The sequence below is a fragment of the Moschus berezovskii genome, chromosome 20, assembly GCF_049115385.1.
Source record: "Moschus berezovskii isolate FMDL1 chromosome 20, NW_MosBer_1.0, whole genome shotgun sequence".
In the NCBI taxonomy this organism is placed as follows: Eukaryota; Metazoa; Chordata; class Mammalia; order Artiodactyla; family Moschidae; genus Moschus; species Moschus berezovskii.
In genome coordinates, this window is record NC_142479.1 from 73,935,474 (window position 1) to 73,957,296 (window position 21,823).

Here is a 21,823-nt window from a genome sequence, read left to right on the forward strand (position 1 = left end):
CCGGCCCCACCCGTGGCCCCACGCTGTGCCCCCGCCTGGTCTGTGCCCGTGACCCCCTCCCCCCATCCCCCAGTCTGTGCCCGTGACCCCCCCCATCCCCGTCCCCCCTGGCCCCATCTGTGACCCCCGTCCCTCCCGTCCCCCCCCGGCCCCGTCTGTACCCGTGCACCCCCCTCGCAGTGCTGCCCCCTGGGCTCCTGGCCCTCCTCTTCCTCACCTCACGGCTCTCCCTCCCCGTCCCCCAGGGGTGTCATGTCCACTCCATAGAGGCAGTGGGTCCTACAGGAGCCATCACGCTGGTTCCTGTGCCCTCCACGCCCGAGCCCCCACCACGCCCCCGCTCTGAGGGATGCGCGGTGTGTCCTGTCCAAACAGCCACGGTGCCCCAGCGAGGACACGCTCACGTGTGACCCAGTGCCCACCCGCCCTCCCCACTTCTGATCAGGTGCCTTTAGGATTCCACCTGGGAGACCGCGGCCTCGCCCGTGGGTGATTCCAGATGAGTTCCGGCCAGTTTGGAAGGCAGCGCGCTGCGGGAGGAGTGCGTCTTTAAGTTGAGGGCACGTTTTCCTTCGATCCTGTTCAAGTGTGTTTCTGATCACACCTCCAGACCCAGTTCACTCTGGATGAGGCGCACACCTCCGCCAGCGGGCAGTCGGCACGGTGTGCGCCGGTCCGGAAGACTGCTGTAAATATGTCACAGCCGAAGTCACCCAGTTGTTCTGATCTTAACACCACTCCTCTGTCTCAGTATTTTGCTCATTTCTTCCCAAGTCACTTAATTGTTGTAACCTCATCAGCCATTCTGTTCCCGAAGGATCCAGGGGAACTTTGCAACTTGCATGTAAATTATTCCCGAAATCTGGTCTGTTGTCTCTTCTGACGACACCGCTGTCTTTGGGTGGAGCTGGTCAGGGGCCGCAGACCAGCTGTGCTCTCTGTGGATTGCTCTCGCTAATAATTAAACTCGGCCTGAGATGGTTACAGCATATTCATATCTGAAGCGAGTGGAAAATGTAAACGCTCAGACACCTGGGAACAAAATTTGCAAGGAAAGATCTCCCTCCCTCCACTAAGCTAGAATCAACAGGTAGTCTTTCAAACACACGGCACTGAAGAAAACACCCAGCAAATGGTGGTGTTCAGGTTCTCATCTCCAGAATGTGTCCCTGACACCACAGGCGTGTCCCCCGAAGGGGCCTCACGAGATGAGTGACCCGGTGACTGGCAGTGGGGAAGGGAAAGTGCTCTCTGAGGCTTCAGAAGTCCGAAGGGTGTGGGGTGGCCAGGTCCTCGGCGTCAGCGTGCCCCTGCGGGCGGCCGGGCACCCGCTGTCCCGGGTCCCTGTGCCCCCTTCTGGTCTCCGCAGCCCCTGAGGGGGGCCCTTCTTCTGGTGCTGGAGCCGCACAGCAGCTACTGAGCAAACGGGGGTGGGGGGGGTTCCCCACAGGAGGCGGTGGGCATTTGAGTCCGTTTGACAGATGAAGGAACTGAGGCCCGGGAGAGGTCTGCAGCGCCGGAGCTGGTCCTCCCAGCCACGTTTCCCCGAAGTCCCGTCAGCCTGTTACCAGGCAGGGAGCGGGGGGCGCGCAGAAAACTGCCCAGAACAGCGCAGCTGAGCCGGGCTTGAAAGCAGGTGTCCCAGCTGAGCTATAATTAGATCCCTCCTTTTTGAAAACTGGTGCAATTTAAAAACCGCTCAGTGAAGATAGGGTAAAATCAACGATTATGGAAATTTTGTGCTAAATTTAATTGCAGTCGGCCCTGCTTTCAGAATGCTTGCCGCTGTCAATTAGAGGCATTTTAGAAAAAATTTAAATTGAGTAATTGAGCAAACATATTCAGCCTTTGGGGGGAAGGATCATGTTTTTTCTGTCTTTCCCTCCACGCCGGTCAGGTTTCAAACCTCTGCCCAGGTTCCCTGGGGCGTGGGAGGGGCGGCGATGACCCTCACCCACCCCCTGTCCTGCAGCTGCTGACAAGGGCGAGAAGTACCTGGAACTGTCCCAGGGGTCTGAGCTTTACTGCCAGCCACGGTCTGGCTTTTCATTGATTTCCAGGAGCTCCCACCCTGTGATCTCTTAGCACGTGTTGCATTTCCCTGGGGGTGGCCGTTTCGCTGAGTTCTGCCCTCACGTGGCTCATCGTTCCATTATTTCCCGGACACAGCAGGTCTCGGGGGCTGCACCTGGCCCCCTCAGCCCTCCCAGCCTCCCTGGCATCCGTGGTTTGCAGAGTCTGGGCCCAGTCAGAGGTCTGGGGAGAGTCAGGACACAGAGACAGCAATGGTTGGGGCTTGTCTCCTGAGATCACGCCCTTGGTGACTCTAGGGCACACTCTGGTGTCTGCATGCCTCCCGCCAGCACTGTACACAGGCCGGGCTCTCACACGAGGGACGAGTCACCTTCTGCGAAGGCAGAGCTGGGAAGGTAGCGTTTGCATCTCGTTTGTGCCATTTTGCAGTATTTACAGGGACTTCCCGTCTGTGGGCCATTCTGGTAAACTTGGGCGTATTTCTAAACTTGGCTAAGAGTCCAGTCTGAATACGGTCGGATTGTCACACAGTGAAGTAAGTCAGAGAAGGAGCAGTAGCGTGTGACGTCCCTTAGACACAGAGTCTAAGAAGAAATCCTATAAATGAACTTATTTACAAAACAGATACAGACTCACAGACTTAGAGATTGAACTTTTGGTTGCTGGTGGGAAGGATGGGGAAAGGACAGTTAGGGAGTTTGGGGTAGATGTGTGTGTGTGTGTTAGTCGCTCAGGCGTGTCCAACTCTTGTTCCACTCCATGGACCGCAGCGCGCCAGACTCCTCTGTCCATGGGATTCTGTGGGCAAGAATGGTGCAGTGGGCTGCCATTTCCTCCTCCAGGGGATCTTCCCGACCCAGGGGTCAAACCCACGTCTCTCATGTCCCCGCTGTTGGTAGGCGGGTTCTTTACCACCAGCGCCACCTGGGAAACGCTCTGTCAGTGTTCAGTCACCCAGTCGTGTCTGACTCTTGGCAACCCCACGGGTGGCAGCACGCCAGGCTTCCGTGTCCTGCAGTGTCTCCTGGAGCTTGCTCAAACTCATGTCCATTGAGTTGGTGATGCCATCCGACCGTCTCATCCTCTGTCACCCGTGCCCTAAGCTGTGTTTAAAAGGATAACTAACGAGGACCTACTGTGCAGCACGGAGAACAGTTTTACGGAGAGCCTGGATGCGAGGGGCAGAATGGATACATGTGTATGTGTGGCTGAGCCCCTTTGCTGTCCACCTGAAATGATCACAACATTGTTTATCACCTATACTCCAGTACAAAACAAAAAGTTTTTAAAAATAACATTAAAAAAAGAGAAATTGCAATCGGTCCAGAAAGTAAGTACCACAAGAGGGCAGTAAAGATGTTCAAGTAAAAGATTTCCCCAAACGCTGCACCAGATGCGAGCCGTGAGCTCTACTGCGCCTCCGCACCTCCTGCCAGGCCTGAAGACGGGCTTCCCGCGTGATGCTCCCGAATGTTCTTTGACAGTCGGGACTCGTCTTGGTCCTGGGGAAGATGCCCGTGGTCCAGTGGTTCCCGCAGTCTCCTCTGGCAGGAGCCCAGCTCACTTCATAACTACTCTGCTTTCTTAGCACAGAGAACTCCCCGCTTCTAGGCAATATTGCCAGCGGTCTGGAAAATCATTTCCTTTGTTGACATTGAGTTCATTTAGCTCTGACCCTGCCAGCACTGACTTACAAAGCCAGCACCATGGCAATCCCAACCGGGAGCATTTTAGCAGGAAAAGGGTTTGTTGTTTGTTGTTGTTTAGTCGCTCAGTCGTGTCCGACTCTTTGTGACACCATGGACTGCAGCCCACCGGGCTCCTCTGTCCTTGGGGTTCTCCAGGCAAGAACACTGGAGCGGGCTGCCATTTCCTCCTCCAGGGGATCTTCCCAACCCAGGGATCAAACTCGTGTCTCTTGCATCGCCTGCATTGCAGGCGGGCTTCTTTACCACTAGCGCCACCTGGGAAGCGGCGTTGCGTATCGGTGACACGAAGCCCGTCGGTCTCTCCTAGTGTCGCTCTGGGTGCAGGCTAGTATGTCAGCCTGGAAGGAGGCTGGTGTTCAGGGGCGCTGGGTTCTGCGTGGTTCTCCTCCTGCTCCCCGCGCCCTGGTCGGTGGAGCGGCAGCAAACACCGTCAGTCTTATGGTGTCAGGGTGTTCGGATGCACACAGCAGACACAGCACATTTTTATTGCAGAAGCAAAATCGTAGCGTGAACGTCTGGTTACTCGTCTGCTCGATCGGTGTTGGCCTGTCTGCCTTCAGACTCTCAGAATGAGGAAGGCCCTTCTGTTGTCAGGCTCCTCTCTCTGCACGTGGCAGACACCTGTGATATTTTGTTGTTTAGTTGCTCGGTCGTGTCCAACTCTTTGCAACACCATGGACTGTAGCCCACCAGGCTCCTCTGCCCAGGCGCGCATACTCCAGCGGGTGCCATTTCCTCCCCCAGGGGATCTTCCCGACCCAGGGATCGAACCCACGTCTCTTTGTCTCCTCTGCCGGTAGGCGGGTTCTTCACCACTAGCACCACCTGGGAATCTCACGTCTCCTCCATCAGCAGGCAGGTTCTTTTACTGATCACACCACCTGAGAAGCCCACGACCCCTATAAAAGGTGGTTTTGATCAGAGAAAAGCGTCACCTCACAGCCCAGCGTGTGATGAGCACAGTCAGGCTTCGCTTCATTCTTCCTTTAACCAAAATGCTAGTGCAGACCTCACGCCGAGAACGGCCCTGGGCCTGGGTCTGCAGGGGCAGGGCTGGAGGCTCGTCCTGTGAAGGCACAGCCGCCCCGCAGAGCCAGGCATGAGCAGCCCGCCAGTCTCTGGACGAAGGAGGCTTCTGCTCAGAGAGGGGGCACGGACGATTCCTTGAGAGCCTTCTCAGCCACTAAAGAAAACACGTCAGATCCCACATTCCCCCGAAGAGCAGAGCACCGACGTCCCGGTGGTCTGGTCATGCCCAAAATCTCCCAAAAGCTTCTTCACCTCCTGCCATCTCCCTGGGAGCCAAGTTAACTTGAGGGGTGTTAACCAAGTGACCAGTGGGTGAAACCCCTCTGGGTAACTCACAGGTCACGACCCAGGATTTGTCGGGAGTGGAGAGCACCACGGGCTCCGTGGGAAACCAGGTGCTCTTACAGGTCACTGTTTTCCAGGAGTCCAACTCTTTCCCTGAAAAAGAACCTCGACTTTCCTGGCTGTGCCTTTTGACGCAGCAGTGAGTCACCCACGGCCCGCCATGAAAGCGTTCTCCTCCAGGGGACACACACTCCCTCTTCTTGCAGGTGCAAGTTTCCTTTCTGCAAATCTTAGATTGAAAAATCCTCAAATAAGGAAAGAATCAGTACACAGTTAATTATGTTCATTTCTTTTATTACGTTAGTTAAAGATACAAAGAGTCTCTCGTGATGGGTGAGGGCAGCTTCTCACTCCTTTGTGAATGTCGCCCTTGGGGTGAGTGCAGTGATGGAGCTAGGAGTAGACATCTCGTGGCTCCGCTTCCTTTCCTCACCCATCTCCCCTCGCATCACCCACCCAGCGTCGCATCCAGCTTAGTCACAGAGTTTCCTGTCACTTTTATCCCTGAGGAAATGGCTGACTATTTTCACGTGTGTGTTATTGTTTAGAAAGCCAAGCTTGGCCCTGCCGGCAACAAAGTCATCAGTCCCTCCGAGGACAGGAGACAGCCTTCCAACAACCTGGACAGAGTGAAGCTCACCGACTTCAACTTTCTCATGGTGCTGGGCAAAGGCAGCTTTGGGAAGGTGAGTGGGCCATGTCCAAGCCGGGCGGGGTTTCTGTGGAGGACGTGGGGCTGGTCGGCCCAAGTCTCCCTGAGGACTCTGGGGCAGCCCTCTAGACATTCCCTGGTTCTGCCACATTCTCTGGGGCTTCCTGCTTCAGTACATTAAAAATGACTTACCCAAAAAGCCAGACAGGCCTCCCTGTGTCACCGTTTCAGGTTTCAGGATGGAGTCGGTGCCCCACAATGATGGCTGAATAATTTTCACAACTGAAAATTAAATGTTGGCTTGTAGTAAATGAACATAATAGTTGAGAGATACCAGACCAGGTTACCTCTGTGTCCAATCTGCGTATCTGCATCTGCCTCTCTGGGTCCAAATCTCACAGTGGATCCAGGAGCTGACTTCAATCTTCCTGCTTTCATTTGGATTTGGGTCCCGACTTCCTGGCTTGTGAGGAGCATGTAAAGATCAGTCAGGTGTCTGCTCTGAGGGTGCTTCTGAGATGAGGATGCCCCCGAGATGCGGGTGCTCCCGAGATGAGGGTGCTCCCGATGAGGGTGCTCCCGAGATGATGATGCTCCTGAAGTACCTGCTGATGCAGAGGAGGATGTCAAGCATCATTTTCAGTGGCAGCAATGGCGCCCTCGTGTGGCTATGGCCCACACAGCATGTATGTCTTGGTGGTTTAGAAGTTATCAGTCCAGTCCAGTCGCTCAGTCGTGTCAGACTCTTTGCGACCCCGTGGACTGCAGCACACCAGGCTTCCTTGTCCTTCACCATCTCCCAGAGCTTTCTCAAACTATGCTGGAGGAATGTAATATGCAGCAGTCTATGGGGCTGCAAAGATTTGGACACGACTGACAACTAACACATGCATACACAAAGTGCAGTATCTGAGAACTGGTGCCTGAAGTGGAGCTTCGTTTACGTCGATGAATCTGTTGGGACTTGCCTGGTGCTCCAGGGGTTAAGACTTCACCTTCCAGTGCAGGGGCTGCAGGTTCAACCCCTGGTTGGGGAACTAAGATCCCACATGCCTCTTCGCCAAAAAACCGAAAGCAGAAAATAGAAGCAATATTGTAACAGATTCAATAAAGACTTTAAAAATGAGCCACATTAAAGAAAATCTTTAAAAAAAAAAATTGACGGGTCTGCACACACGGTTCCCACACCCCCCGTGCCGTGTGCACGGTGTTCAGGTTGCCCTCCGTCTGCCGGCAGGTGATGCTGGCTGACCGGAAGGGGACCGAGGAGCTGTACGCCATCAAGATCCTCAAGAAGGACGTGGTCATCCAGGACGACGACGTGGAGTGCACCATGGTGGAGAAGCGCGTGCTGGCGCTGCTCGACAAGCCGCCGTTCCTGACGCAGCTGCACTCCTGCTTCCAGACGGTGGTGAGGGTCCTGGGGCCTGCCCCCTGCCCCCGCGCCGCCCCCCAGCCGTCCTCCTCTCCCAAGCAGACTGCGTACCACTGGGGAATTCAGGGCGTTCCCTGCTTATAGACTTGGCGCTAATTCCATTTGATTCTGTGAATGCTTCTATCAAAGGTTTTCTTAACACACACCAAGCAATGTGTTAACGCTTAGAGATACAAAATGGTAACTCACAGTCCTGGCTCGTTAAATCCTGGTGCAGCTGCCAAATTGGCATCAGAGCGTCAGGAGACCCTTGTCCTGGAAGAGGATGTTCTTGGGTAATGTACACGCAAGGGTGGCAGTCTGGCCTGTTTTGTATGGATGGTCCCTGAGCTCTAAGAGAGGGTTTATAAAAAGAATATTATTTTGTAACACAAGAAAAGTAGATGATTTCAAGGTCCATAAGTGGTTTTCTCAGGACATAGCCTGCCCCTTCACGAACCTGGCATCGTGGGCTTTCCAACTACAAGGGCACAGCTGAGTAGTTTAAGACACACACAAAACCTAAAATATTTGCTGTCTGGCCCTTTACAGAAAAGGTTTGCAGAGTCCTGTCACACAGGTTAACGAAAGAGAGGACGAAATAATTTCCACTAATCAGCCAAGTCTGGGGCATGGTGCTTGCAGGTAACCTACAAGAAATACAAACGCTTAGATGTTTATATTTATATGTGCTTATACTACATGCCGCACCGCAGTGAGGCGTTCCCAAAGGCAAGCTCTCCATGCCTCAGCGGCTGTCCTCCTGAACACGGGGCTCGGTCATCAGCAGCTGTAGCTGTAGAGACAGGGCGGCAGCCTGCAGTCCGGAGTGGATGGTGGGGCCGCAGAGCCAGTCCCGGCCACCAGGGGGCAGCCGAGCGCGGGCAGCCGCGCGGTGGTCCAGCTCCCAGCAGCATCCAAAGAGAATCTAGCAACATGCAAGGGAGAGGGAAAAGCCCCAGCCGGGATCCTGTCACCCTGGTTACGCTGATTAAGCTCTGGAGCTACAAAGCAGTGAAATAAAATTGAAATTAAAGTTCCTAACAGAAAGCGAGGGATTGAGGCTCCCAGCGCCCTTTCCTGGCTGTCAGCTCCAGTCCCGTCATTTTTTCCTCCCTGTGCACCACTTTAATGTTTAATAACCTCTGTGAAATGGTGGTGTTTTCTGGAAGAGAGCAGAGGCCAGCGTTTACCTTGTGCTGTGCTGTTATCTCCCTGTAAACCCCCTCCGCTTCCCATCTGTCTCGGTGTAATGTCCTTATGAATGCGCAGACTCACTGAGTTCTGTGATGTGTGCTCTGCGGGCCAACACTAGCGTGTCAGCGAGAAAGAAAGTCAGAAACAGCGTTTGGGCGAATGTGGATGCAGAACACTGATCGGCCTCCCCACACTCAGCCCCACCCCATGGCAGACGACCCTGAGGTCTCCGGGGTACAAGCCCCCCAACCCACGAGGTCTGCTCTCTGACATGTCTGAGCAAACACATCACCGTCCATCACACTGCCAGCCACTGGTTAAAGAATTGGCCCGTGTGGACTCTTCACACCAGCCCCAACTTACAAATGAATTCTGTGTGTAGGAGAAAAGGAGGAAGGTTTGAGGCCGTTTCTATCTTTGGGAGCATCTGTAACCAGAGGGCTGGACAGGGCAACAAGAGCTGAAGTTTCAGGGTTATGTCATGATTTTATGTTTCCTGAGGTCCTCACACAACAGGGCTTTTTGCTGATTCTTTCCTGGGGGGAGAAAACTGTGACGGGCTCCGCCGGGCAGACTTGCCGGCGCAGCCCCCGTTTCCGCAACGAGAAGGCAGGCCGCGGGCTGCAGCGGGGCCGCCGGCCGCGGAGGAGCCCGCTCACCGGTCGAACCTCGGCCCTCAGGACCGGCTCTACTTCGTCATGGAGTACGTCAACGGCGGGGACCTCATGTACCACATCCAGCAGGTCGGGAAGTTCAAGGAGCCGCAAGCAGTGTGAGTAGCTGGTTAAGTGCTCTCAGCGTGGCCGCGGGTCTGGAAGTGGGGCTCCGCCCAGCTGGTGGTGAAGCGCTGTCACCTCCCCGGGGCAGGGCGGTCCGCCTGCGCGCGTCCCACAGAGACGTTCGTCCTCCTTCCCGTCACTGGGAGCTGCGGGTGCCCAATTGCCGTCGTCCCGACCCCTGAGTCATTCCCCCAGGAGCTGAGCAGCGGAAGGGGCTCTGGGTGCTGCGCCCAGCGGGGCGAGGGCCTGGCGAGGAGCAAGCGAGCCTGGGGGACCTCGGGGGCCTGACAACATCGGGGGCTCTAGACCAGAGGAGACGGGAGGGTGGGGGTCTGGTGTAGGAGGTGCAGACCGTCTGCAGAAAGAGAGGAGCGGAGCGGCCTTGGAGCCTCAGGGGCATCAGTGTCCTAGAGAAGCGTTGCGGGGGAAGGGAACCGGGGCTGGGCGCCGGGGTGACGCCCCTTGTAGGCTTGGGAGGGGCCACCGTCCAGGAGGAGGTCGGGGAGGTTTCAGTGGGGTGCCCGCACCTCGAGGCCAGGAGGCAGGAATCCGCGCCGTCAGGGAGACGCAGGCTCCAGGGAACACGGAGAATCGTCCGTCTGGAGGCGGGGCCGTGACGACCTGGAGAATCAGCGAGTATTCCAGGACCAGGAAGTCACGGGTAACTCAAAGAGGCAAAGCTCTTTCGCCCCCAGTGGAGATGTGTAGTGCCAGGAACCCCAGTTAATCACCTGAGCAAACGTCCATCGCGCTCTGGCGGAATCAGTCTAAACAATAAGCCCAAGCCGTCCTGGCCCACACCTGGGGGGACACACCAGAGGCAGAGCAGGGTGTTCTCGGGGGCTCGCTCAAAACAAGGGCAGGGCTGCTGGTTTCTGCTTTTATTTTTACTTTTCCGTTTTCAGAAAGCCCTACCCTGATCCCCTCTCTTATGTTGTTAGTTATAAAGCAGGGCTTCCCTGGTGGCTCAGAGGTTAAAGCGTCTACCTGCAACGCGGGAGACCTGGGTTCGATCCCTGGGTCGGGAAGATCCCCTGGAGAAGGAAATGGCAACCCACTCCAGTATTCTTGCCTGGAGAATCCCATGGACGGAGGAGCCTGGTGGGCTACTACAGTCCACGGGTCGCAAAGAGTTGGACACGAATGAGCGACTTCATTTTCATTTGTAAAGCACTGAAAGAAGCGAATGACGCTGAGAGCTGTTGGAGCCGAGGGCAGAACAGCCTCCCTCCATCGAGAAGAAGCCCACAGGCGTCCCGCTTAGTCCCTTCAATTGTACCTATGTTGCTGGAGCGTTTTATCTTTAAAATACAGAAAAGCAGGAGGAAGTCACAGGAAAGGCACCCGTGACCCCTCCTCCCCGCCTCCTCGCCTCCTGCCGCCCTCAGAGACGGCCCCGTTGAGAGCTTGGGCCTGGTCATCCGGGGTCCTTATCCGCTCCTGTAAACACACGCTGTAAACACGAGTGCTTACTGAAGCCTCGCAAGAGTGCTGTTTGCACAGGCAGTCTTGTGGCTTCTCAGGCTTCAAGAACTAAACACAAAGCAGATTTTAAAACCTCCTTCAGCATTTATTTGGAGTTTCAGATACTGATCCACTAACAACTCTGAAGTGGTGGCTGTAACTCCCTCCTATCAGGAATTATTTAAAGGGTGTACCGGGTATGAATTGTGGCCTGGGTCCCACTTCCCCCAGCACCGGGGGTGAGGGTGTTGGGGGTGAATAAGCCAGCCCCAGAGTTCAGCACACACTGACTTTTGACTTTCAGGGCATACATGTGTTTTCAAACACTAACGTATTCTGTCCTTAAGGGGGAGAATGGAAATTTGTTCCAGTCTACTGTAGCCCTGACACAGAACAGCCTAGCCGACAGCCACTCTTTAAAAGATTGTGCTCAAAATTTCTTTTAAGCAGTAAATTACCTGTTTACCTGCCCCAGACAATAAGGGCTTGTTTCGGGACAGGTACTAAACCTGCTTCACTGATTTTATCAGCTCTGTCATCCCTGGGGAAGCTGGGGTCTTAAACCCGCAGAGGGTCAGAGCTGCCCTAGGGCAGTGCTGCTCTCTGATGGCCCAGGGTCTCCCCTTCCTGTGCCATTTTGTCGCCTGATCTTGAGGGTAGAAAGTATCCAGGAAGCCGGAGGGAACAAGCCAGACGCCTGACAGACATTTTCTGTTGCAGGTTCTATGCGGCAGAGATTTCCATCGGGCTCTTCTTTCTTCATAAAAGAGGAATCATTTATCGGTGTGTATCAAGGCTCTGCTGCCCGCAGCACAGAGGAGGCTTTGCTGACCCTCTGAACTCCATGGGCGTGTGATTCTGTTGGGGGAGAGGGGGTGTAAACATGGAGAGGACAGTCCCCCCGTCATGGAGACCTGCTGGGACCGCCGTTCTCTGCAGCCTCTAGGCAAATGTGGACCAGCTTCTGGTTTCTGGATCTCAGAGACGGCATATCTCATTTCTGCTTCTACAAGAAAACGAGCTTTTCCCTCCCCTGCCTGCTCCCTCCTCTGCCTTTCATGTGGTGTGAGGGTCGGGGCCCGTGCGGGCAGAGTTTCTGCTAGTGATGCTCAGCAGAGGAGTGCGGGGAGCAGGGGCGGGTGAGGAGACGCGAGCCGCCGGATCCGGTTCCTGCCGTTGCCAGTTACGGTGAAGGCAGGACATCGGCCGGCACTAACCGGAGAGTGAACCGCAGAACGAGGGGCCGCGTGCGCGCTGCGGTGGTTCTGAGCCTGCCGTTTGCACCCCGGTGGGGAGCCTGAGCCCTTTGGGTGGGACACGAACAAGCCGGGGAGTGCGGGCCCCTCGGAGCCGCTCAGCTGAGTCTCTGGTGACTCACCGGCAGTCAAGGTGCGAGTCACTGGCTGTCACTCAGCCTGATTTACTAAGTATCTGCTGTACCCTAGGGGGGCTTCACAGGTGGGCTAGTGGTAAAGAACCCGCCTGCCAACGCAGGAGACATAAGAGACACGGGTTTGATCCCTGGGTGGGGAAGATCCCCTGAAGGAGGGCATGGCAACCCACTCCAGTATTCTTGCCTGGAGAAGCCCATGGACAGGGGAGCCTGGTGGGCTGCAGTCCGTGGGGTCACACAGAGTCGGACACGACTGAGGCGACTTGGCACGCACACAAGTACCCTAGGCAGTGCGCTGGGCTCCAGAGGTGGAAAATCGCTAAGAGGAGGTCCCGCCCAGCTCTCCCAGGCCTGTGCTGACAGGCAGAGCGAAGCGGTTGCGTGCGGAGGGACGCTGATGGCGCCTGCTTCCCCGCAGGGACCTGAAGTTAGACAACGTCATGCTGGACTCGGAAGGACACATCAAGATCGCGGACTTCGGCATGTGCAAGGAGCACATGATGGACGGCGTCACCACCAGGACCTTCTGCGGGACCCCCGACTACATCGCCCCGGAGGTAGGCCCCCCACGCGCGTCAATCACAGCCGCGCGTGGGGCGCGGACGGGACCGCACCGCCCGTCGTGTGTGAGGCGCAAATGCGGAAAGAGAGCATGAGCCGTGCACACAGCAAGGGCGCGCCTTGCTTCACGGAGCCTTCCTTTCTGTTCCGCGTGTGTGTGAGGTGGCTGTGTGGTAAAAACGCACTTCTCGCAGGCAAAGGAACGTAAGAACCACCGCAGGGTGGAGAAGGAGGGCCCCGGCTCGGGAGAGGCTCCGTGTGGAAACAGGGGCTCAGGGGTGGTTCCAATGATGGGATTTTAGCATAATCACTGATTTAATGTTTTGTTTTGTTTTTGTTTTTTATTGAAGTTTAGTTGATATATAACGTCATGCCAGTTTCAGGCGTACAACAAAGTGATGCAGTTGCTATAGGAATATGTTCCTATTCCTTTCCATTATAGGTTATTACGAGATACTGAGTGTAGTTCCCTGTGCTGTGTGGTAGGTCCTTGTTATCTGTTTTATATACAGTGGTGTGTCTCCATTAATCCCAAACTCCTAATTTGTCCCTGCCCCCCTTTCCCTTTTGGTGACCACCAGCTTGTCGTCTGTGTCAGAGAATTAGAGTGATTAGCCTGTCAGACACCATGCTGTTTTGTCGGTAATACTTGGTTCTCCAAAGGTGACCCAGTGTTAAAGAACCCGCCTGCCTATGCAGGAGATGCAGGTTCCATCCCTGGGTCAGGAAGATCCCCTGGAGGAGGGAATGGCAGCCTAGTCCAGTATTCTTGCCTGGAGAAGCCCATGGACAGAGGAGCCATGGGGTCGCAAAGAGTCAGACACGACTGTGTGTCTAAACAGCAGCAGGCGTCCTCAGCAGCACACTGGTGTGGGTCCTGGAGTCTCGGCCGGGACGAGCATACCCATGAGGTCTGGCAGAGTGGCCGCAGGATTTGTGCATTGACAGCAGGGGCCGTGCTGTTCTGGCTTTGTTATAACACACATGGAGCAGTTTTCTTCCTATATTATGAAGCTTCCTACATACCAATGACTGGGGGTGTTACCACCCTGGGTCGCTGTGTAGCCCACTTTCTGCCCTGTGGATGGCACAGTCCCTTCCCCACTGAGCTCTGGCGTGGAGCAGGTGATGAATTCCATGTTGGGCCAACCTGCAGCTCTTTGCAGAGCTCTCATGGTAGCTGTTGGTGACGTGGCGTTTACTCAACATGCTGCCTCACGCGCTTGTCTTTGAGGCAGTAGCGAGAGCAAGACATGAGCCTGGAGACCCGACCACTGTGAGCGCCCATCCAGACTTTATTACTGAGAGGCTCCGGGAGCTCAAGCAAGTTACCTAACCTCTCCGAGCCTCTGTTTCTGCAGTGGCAAGTCAGGGACAGTACTGGGTTCCCTGCAGAGTTGCTCTGAGAACTAAAGGTGCCTGGTACAGTGTTTGTAGCTGGAACCCTCTGTTACAGCCATTATTCCCAAACAGAAGCTAACTTTTATTCCTTTGTCAAGGGCTTTTTTTTTTTTTTTTTTGCTTGTTATATTCCTAGTGTAGAAACATAGGCTTAGAATATTTACTTAAAAACTTAAATTCTGAATTACATGTCTAATTATTCTCTTGATCCTTAATCTACCTAACCTCTTAACCTGCAAAGAACTCACACTTTAGTTTCTCCAAGTATATTTTTAGTTTAAATATTTTTCAAATATGAAGGATTAAGAGATGGTACAGAAAAAAATACACCCTCTGGATGCAGTATTTATTCTGGAGGCTTCTCCTGGCTGACATGGATTAAACAGGCTGTGATTGTGAGCTGCGCCAGCTCTAAGTACCACCCACCAGATGCTGCCAAAGCTTGGTGGCAGGGAACGGCAGCAGTTTGAGGAATCAAGGTGGCTTTGAGCTTCATCTCTGTCAAGACCAGGTCTCTGCTGATCAAACAAATAGCTTCTCATGTTCAGTAATGCCTCAGCCATCTGATATCACCAGGGAAGAGAGCATTCCACATAGATGAATTCCCCAAATAACTGAAGTTTGTTGCCTTTTTTCTCAAGGTGCCTCGTCATGTTAATTTCGTATAGCTGCTCTATCACTGCCAGCTTAGTGGATTCAGTTCAGTTCAGTTCAGTTGCTCAGTCGTGTCTGACTCTCTGCGACCCCACGAACCACAGCACGCCAGGCCTCCCTGTCCATCACCAGCTCCCGGAGTTCACTCAAACAAATCTCTGCTCTTGTAGCTCTGGAGGTCGGGACTCACAGTGCAGTCTCATTGGTTACTGCGGAGCTGCTGACAGGGCGGCTGTCCCTGCAGCAGCTCCAGGGTGACTGTCTCCTTCTCTAGCCTCTGGAGCTGGTCCTCGGCTCATGGTTCCCTTCTCCGCCATCCATGCTGACAGCATCACGTCTCGGAATCACTGTCTTTTCAGCCCCAGCCCTCCAGCCTCCCTCTCATGAGGACCGTTGGGCTTTCATGGGCTTCACCCAGATACTCTAGAGTCATCTTCCCGTCTCAGAATCTATAACTTATCCACAGCTGCAAAATTTCTTTTACTAAGTGGAAGTAGCATGTTTACAGATTCTGGGGGTAAGGATCTCTGAGGGAAGGGAGTGTGGTTCAGCCCACTGCCTCTCAGTAAGTGATACCTCCTTCCTCCGCCTGAACATACTACTAACATTTCGTAACTCTGAGCTTCTGTAAACTTGTACTGTTCGGTGTGTGTGTTTGTTTAGTGCTATGCAGCTTAACCACATGTCAGTTGACATCTCCAGCACCCTGTCCAGGTACAGATCTGCTGGCCACCACAGCAGCTCCCCTGTTGTTCCTTCATAACCACGCCCACCCATCCCTGACCCCCGGCAACCACTCGTCTGTCTTCTGTTGCATAATATTGTCATTTCAAGAATGTTATAGGATGGAGTCATACAGTATCACCTTTTAAGATTGACTTTTTCCTCTAAGCACCTTCTAGAACCACAGTCATTATTTTGGAACACTGCTTGTACCACTTGGTCAAGTTACTTAAACACCCCAGGCTTTAGTCTCTATCTGTGAAGGGGCGTGATAATGTCCACCTCATGAGGTTGTCTGTAACTGGAACATTGTTGCTCCTGGCGTTGATTTTGTTCACTTAACTCACACTGGATTGTCAGCCTTCTGCTGTCCCCCTGCTCACTTACTTGGGACAGCACAGATTAGGTTGACTTGGAAAAGACACTCTGAACTGAGCTTGACTGCCGTCTAAGAGACCACACCTGGATTGTGCTGACCGTGTCATGCTCAGAACTGGAGGACATGCTGTCAGAGGGAGGGATGCTAGGAACATCCCTCAGAGAGAGGGATGCTGGGAATATCCTTCTGAGAGAGGAATTCTGGGAGTATCCATTAGAGAGAAACTGGGAACATCCATCAGAGAGAGGAATGCTGGGAATGTGACATCAGAGAGAGGAATTCTGGGACCATAACATCAGAGAGAGGAATGCTGGGAACATTCATGAGAGAGGGGAATTCTGGGAATACTTTCAGTGGGAGGGAAGCTTGTAACAAGGTGTCAGAGAAGGACCCTGGGAACATGATTTAAGAGAGATAGAGAGGCAGGGAACACCCATTGGAGAAAAGGATCCTGGAAACATCTGTCAAAGAAAAGGATGCTGGAACAAGCTGTCAGAGAGGGATTTGTGGAAAACCAACTCGGGGCCCCTTACTACACCCAGGATCACATGTCTGGCCCAAGATTCCCTCAGGTCCTGTCAGCCTTCATTCCTCTCCCTGTTCCCACTGTGCAAGCGATGACAAAGGGGCGCCCACCATTCCTGCAGTGTGCCCTGTGTGCCGGGCCCTTCTCTCCTTTCTTCTCCTCACAACAAACCCCACAGAGAAACAGAACCACAGGCCCGTATTTCAGACAAGGTGACCGAGGTGGTAAGTGATGGTCTGAGGTGACATTACTACAAACTCCGGAGTCCAGCTGCTGCCCCTGGCTCCGGCCATCTCCACCACGGGAAACCGCATCCAGAGAGCATCCTGCAGGCCTGCTGTGGAGCCTTCCCCAGGAAGTGCTCCCCATTTATGGTAGGAGAGGTGACACAGATGGAACCAGATCTACACCCGGGTTCCACCTGACTCTCGTTGAGGAATAAGCGGCGCTCCATGGGCAGCTCTGTCAGGAATGACTGCAGGGTGTTGTGCCCTTGCCAGCATTTTCTTTATGTGTGTCCAGGAATTGGAATATTTCGCTTAAGGAATCATTGCAGGGTATAGAAAAGACCATCTAGGTTCAAAGTCTGTGAATTGCTCAGAGGTGAAAATAATCCTGCCCTCTGTGTAAACCTTCCTGTCAGGCAAAGGCCAAGTGATTATCTTAAGTGGCATTTTCCTTAACAGGCAAAGCAGAGGCTTAAATATTTGTGACTGTTTGTTCAGAAACCTTGAAGTGGTTTTTGTAACATCTCCTTAACCAGTGAAGATGAGCAAAGGCAGAAAATGTCACTAACACACGTTTGCAGCTGAGATGGACGCCCACGAAAGGGGCCCAAATCAGAGACTAGTTCCTGAAGCTGATGTTACAGCGACTCTCTGCTCTGCCATAGAAAGGCCCTTCGAGGCCAGCTCGAGTCCCCGAGGCTTCATCCAGACCTCATCCCCCACCTGAAAGTCAGCTGTCTCGGCATGCGAGATCCAGTCAGAGTCAAGGGCCTGCCGGCAGCCAAGCAACCAACTGGACCCGAGTGCTGTCCGCTCTGGCCTGGGAGAGAGCCAGGCAGCGTCTGTGGGCCCCGGGCTGCAATGGGGGCAAAGCCTCTGGAACGTGCACCACGGAACCCTTCCTCAGAGCCTGATGGGGCAGGGCGTGTAGCCCCCACTCAGAGGGCATCACCCACAATGCAGGGACCCTGTACTCTGGACCAAGCCCTCGGAACACAGCTTCTGCCTGTCACACTTGACGCATGACTTGGGGAGGCAGTGGTGAGGTTTGGAGCCGAGACACTTGAGCACAAAGCCTGTGTGTCCTGTGTGCAAACTGCATCACTCCAGAGAGAGGAGGAAGCTCCCCGAGGGGAAGAGCCGCCAGGTGATACGGCCCACGTCTTCTTGAATGTCTGGGGGCTCCATCACGACCAGACCCTTTTGTCTCTAAGGCAGTGAGTCAGGATGGCGCCCAGCTGCAGACCCGGGCAGACCCCCGCCCCCCGCCAGAAGCCAGGCTGAGCCTGCAGCTCGGAGGCCCCCCTCGGGCGGGCATTCTCCCCGCTAGGGTCCCCTGGGGCCGGGGCTGCCGAGGGCTGGCCGCGGAAGCAGTTGGAAGTGGGCCGCTGCCGCGCACACAGCTTAGAGCCGTGGAGGAGCCCGTGTTCCCCTGGGCGACGACAGAAAGGCCTCCAGCCCGGGACACTCCTGAGAGGAGAGGCCTGCAGGCATGCCCAATCCCTGGCCCCCGGCCCCCGGCCTGCCAGCTGCACAGAAGCGCCTGTGCACACCCATCAGCCTGCGCTGGGGGCCGGATGGGTTCCCAGAGCTGCAGACCCGTCCTGGGAGTCTGGACTCTCCTTTCAGCCCTGTGGGGCCGCCAGCCCTGCACTGCCCGAGAGCTGCCCGGAAGCCTCCGTTTTTATGTAAAATACGTCTGATTCTCCTCTCCCTCCCTCCACCTGGGCCAGCCTCAGCTCAGATGTCACCTGTGGGAGGTCACCTTTCCCGGCCACCCTGGTCCAGGTGGCAAACCTCCTGCCTCCCCCCCGCCATCCCTGGTCCCTTTGGTGGCACATGTCACCCTCTGATGGACCACATTACGTGCTCACGTATTTACTTATTTCTTTGTCTCCAACTGAGCTCCATGTGGCAGGACCCTTGGCTGCTGTTCACCGAGGAGTCCGTACCCCTACCTGGGAGTCTGGAGCTGCCGTGGCCAGCAGCACGGGTGTGGGGTGATCACGGGGAACAGAGCAGGGACGGTGGCCTCGTGGCTCCCCTCATCCATGACTGGGGATCCCCGAAGGTCTGAAGGTGGACAGGAAGTCAGCCTGGGAACCCAGATGGCCCAAGAGGCCAGAATACCCTCCTCCCTGGGAAAAGGCCACAGAGTGACCGAGCGAAAACAAGAGGGTCTGAAGGCAAGTGAGCAGGGACCTCATCTGGTGCAGCCAGGCGGGCAGCCAGGCAGCGAGTTAGCGCCCGCCAGATGGAAACGGGGAGAAGAGACAGAAGCCAGTGAGGGGTGCAGCAAGCCTCTGAGGTGGTCGGGCTTGTGAGCGCAGACCCCACACCAGCCAGCGCACGTGGCCTCGGAGAGAGCCCTTGATTAAAAAAGAGAAGGATAAACTGGAAGGCGCTTCTTTCCATCAAAGGCCGATTTCCCTCTGTGTCAGGTCACGGTCCAGCGATTCCAGCCTCGGGGGAGACAATGAAGCAGCTGCCTGCCTCCCGAGGACCGGCTAAAGAGCCTGGGCCAGGCACTTTGGAAGGGAGGCGGGTCTTCCTTAAACTGCACGGCTTGTCTCAGATCTTTAGAGGAGTGATGTTGCTTATATTACCTCATATATTCTATCGTCCGCCCGCAGTTCTTTGTCTCATAGTTTTCCTGGCATCAGCGCTGAATGGGTTTACCAGTTCTCTGGAGCCTTGGGGCCCCTCCTGTGATGTTGTCCCTGAGAGAGTCCAGCCCGTTCCTCCTTCCCCTCTCCCTCCCTTCCAGCCCCTCTCCCTCTGCCTCCCCTCCCCCTCCCACGCTCCCACCCCGTTTCCCCCCCTCCCCTCCCCCTCCCCCAGAGAAGACCAGCTCCTTGTGGATGAGCCACCCCTGGATGGATGCCCTGCTGAGTTGAGACACATTGACCTCATTGACGTCAGTCTGTTTAATCTGCAAACTCGGTGCTGTTGGCCCTATATTGCAGATGACGAACCAGAGGGGCAGAGGTCCCGTTTATTTCCCCATGGCCTCAAGTCCTCGGCTGATCTGGGCTCTGCACCGGGGCTCCTCAGCCCCCCAACAGCAGCTGCAGTCCCGGCGGGAGGCCACCCAGGGATGGGCGCCTGCCCCCGTCCAGACCTGGCCGTGTCCTCCGAGCCTCCCTTCAGGCCCAGCCGTGTCCTCTGAGCTGGATGTGCTGACACATCATGACTCTGGAATTCTGTGACTGCGCTCATTGGCCCTTCCGTTTAAGATGTGTTTAAATCTTTTAACACATGCTCAAAATTCTCCAAGCTAGGCTTCAGCAATATGTGAACCATGAACTCCCAGATATTCAAGCAGGTTTTAGAAAAGGCAGAGGCACCAGAGATCAAATTGTCAACATCCACTAGATCATGCAGAAAGCAAGAGAGTTCCAGAAAAACATCTATTTCTGCTTCATTGACTATGCCAAAGCCTTTGACTGTGTGGATCACAATAAACTGTGGAAAATTCTAAAAGAGATGGGAATACCAGACCACCTGACCTGCCTCTTGAGAAACCTGTATGCAGGTCAGGAAGCAACAGTTAGAACTGGACATGGAACAACAGACTGGTTCCAAATAGGAAAAGTAGTACGTCAAGGCTGTATATTGTCATCCTACTTATTTAACTTATATGCAGAGTACATCATGAAGAACGCTGGGCTGGAAGAAGCACAAGCTGGAATCAAGATTGCCGGGAGAAATATCAATAACCTCAGATATGCAGATGACACCACCCTTATGGCAGAAAGTGAAGAGGAACTCAAAGGCCTCTTGATGAAAGTGAAAGAGGAGAGTGAAAAGGTTGGCTTGAAGCTCAACATTCAGAAAACAAAGATCATGGCATCTGGTCCCATCACTTCATGGGAAATAGAAAAACAGTGGAAACAGTGTCAGACTTTATTTTTTGGGGCTCCAAAATCACTGCAGATGCTGACTGCAGCCATGAAATTAAAAGACGCTTGCTCCTTGGAAGGAAAGTTATGACCAGCCTAGATAGCATAGTAAAAAGAAGAGACATTACTTTGCCAACCAAGGTCCGTTTAGTCAAGGCAATGGTTTTTCCCGTGGTCATGTATGGATGTGAGAGTTGGACTGTGAAGAAAGCTGATCGCCGAAGAATTGATGCTTTTGAACTGTGGTGTTGGAGAAGACTCTTGAGAGTCCCTTAGACTGCAAGGAAATCCAACCAGTCCATTCTAAAGGAGATCAGTCCTGGGTGTTCATTGGAAGGACTGATGCTAAAGCTCAAATTCCAATACTTTGGCCACCTCATGCGACAAGTTGACTCACTGGAAAAGACTCTGATGCTGGGAGGGATTGGGGGTGGGAGGAGACGGGGACGACAGAGAATGAGATGGCTGGATGGCATCACCGACTCGATGGACATGAGTTTGAGTGAACTCCGGGAGTTGGTGATGGACAGGGAGGCCTGGCGTGCTGTGATTCATGGGGTCGCAAAGAGTCAGACACGACTGAGTGACTGAAATGAACTGAACTGAACTGATACAAAGACTGATGCTAAAGCTGAAACTCCAATACTTTGGCCACCTCATGCAACGAGTTGACTCACTGGAAAAGACTCTGATGCTGGGAGGGATTGGGGGTGGGAGGAGACGGGGACGACAGAGAATGAGATGGCTGGATGGCATCACCGACTCGATGGACATGAGTTTGAGTGAACTCCGGGAGTTGGTGATGGACAGGGAGGCCTGGCGTGCTGTGATTCATGGGGTCGCAAAGAGTCAGACACGACTGAGTGACTGAAATGAACTGAACTGAACTGATACAAAGACTGATGCTAAAGCTGAAACTCCAATACTTTGGCCACCTCATGCAACGAGTTGACTCACTGGAAAAGACTCTGATGCTGGGAGGGATTGGGGGCGGGAGGAGAAGGGGATGACAGAGAATGAGATGGATGGATGGATTGCATCACCGACTCGATGGACATGAGTTTGAGTGAACTCCGGCAGTTGGTGATGGACAGGGAGGCCCGGCGTGCTGTGGTTCATGGGGTCACAAAGAGTCGGACACGACTGAACGACTGAACTGAACTGAACTGAAATCTTTTAAAAATGGGGCCAAGATCACTGAATTCCTCTTCACCTTTTATGTTGCAAAACTGCCCTGGGCCGTGGGGAGGAGCAGGCCGGTGACTGGGCAGAGATGGCTCGCAGTGTTCCCGCTGCAGGGCGTGGACCGCACTCCTGAACCCGTCCCCGTTTCGTTCTGATGACAGTCCTGCAGGTGAGAGGCACAGCGCCTGTTCTGCAGACAAGAGGAGAGCCGCCCCGAAGGCCCACCTGTGACCCTCACGCCTCAGTGTG

At 54.4% G+C, this 21,823-nt stretch overlaps 1 protein-coding gene across 2 annotated transcripts in view; it reads left to right on the plus strand.

The window, feature by feature from the left end:
• Nucleotides 1-21,823, plus strand: part of PRKCA (protein kinase C alpha) — a 316,402-nt gene that overhangs the window by 262,779 nt on the left and 31,800 nt on the right. For both annotated transcript variants that reach the window (XM_055408778.2, XM_055408779.2), the window contains exons 9-13: nt 5,666-5,803; nt 7,007-7,180; nt 9,061-9,152; nt 11,344-11,406; nt 12,435-12,573. In XM_055408778.2, the coding sequence (XP_055264753.1) occupies nt 5,666-5,803; nt 7,007-7,180; nt 9,061-9,152; nt 11,344-11,406; nt 12,435-12,573 (606 nt within the window). The remainder of the gene's footprint in view (nt 1-5,665; nt 5,804-7,006; nt 7,181-9,060; nt 9,153-11,343; nt 11,407-12,434; nt 12,574-21,823) is intronic.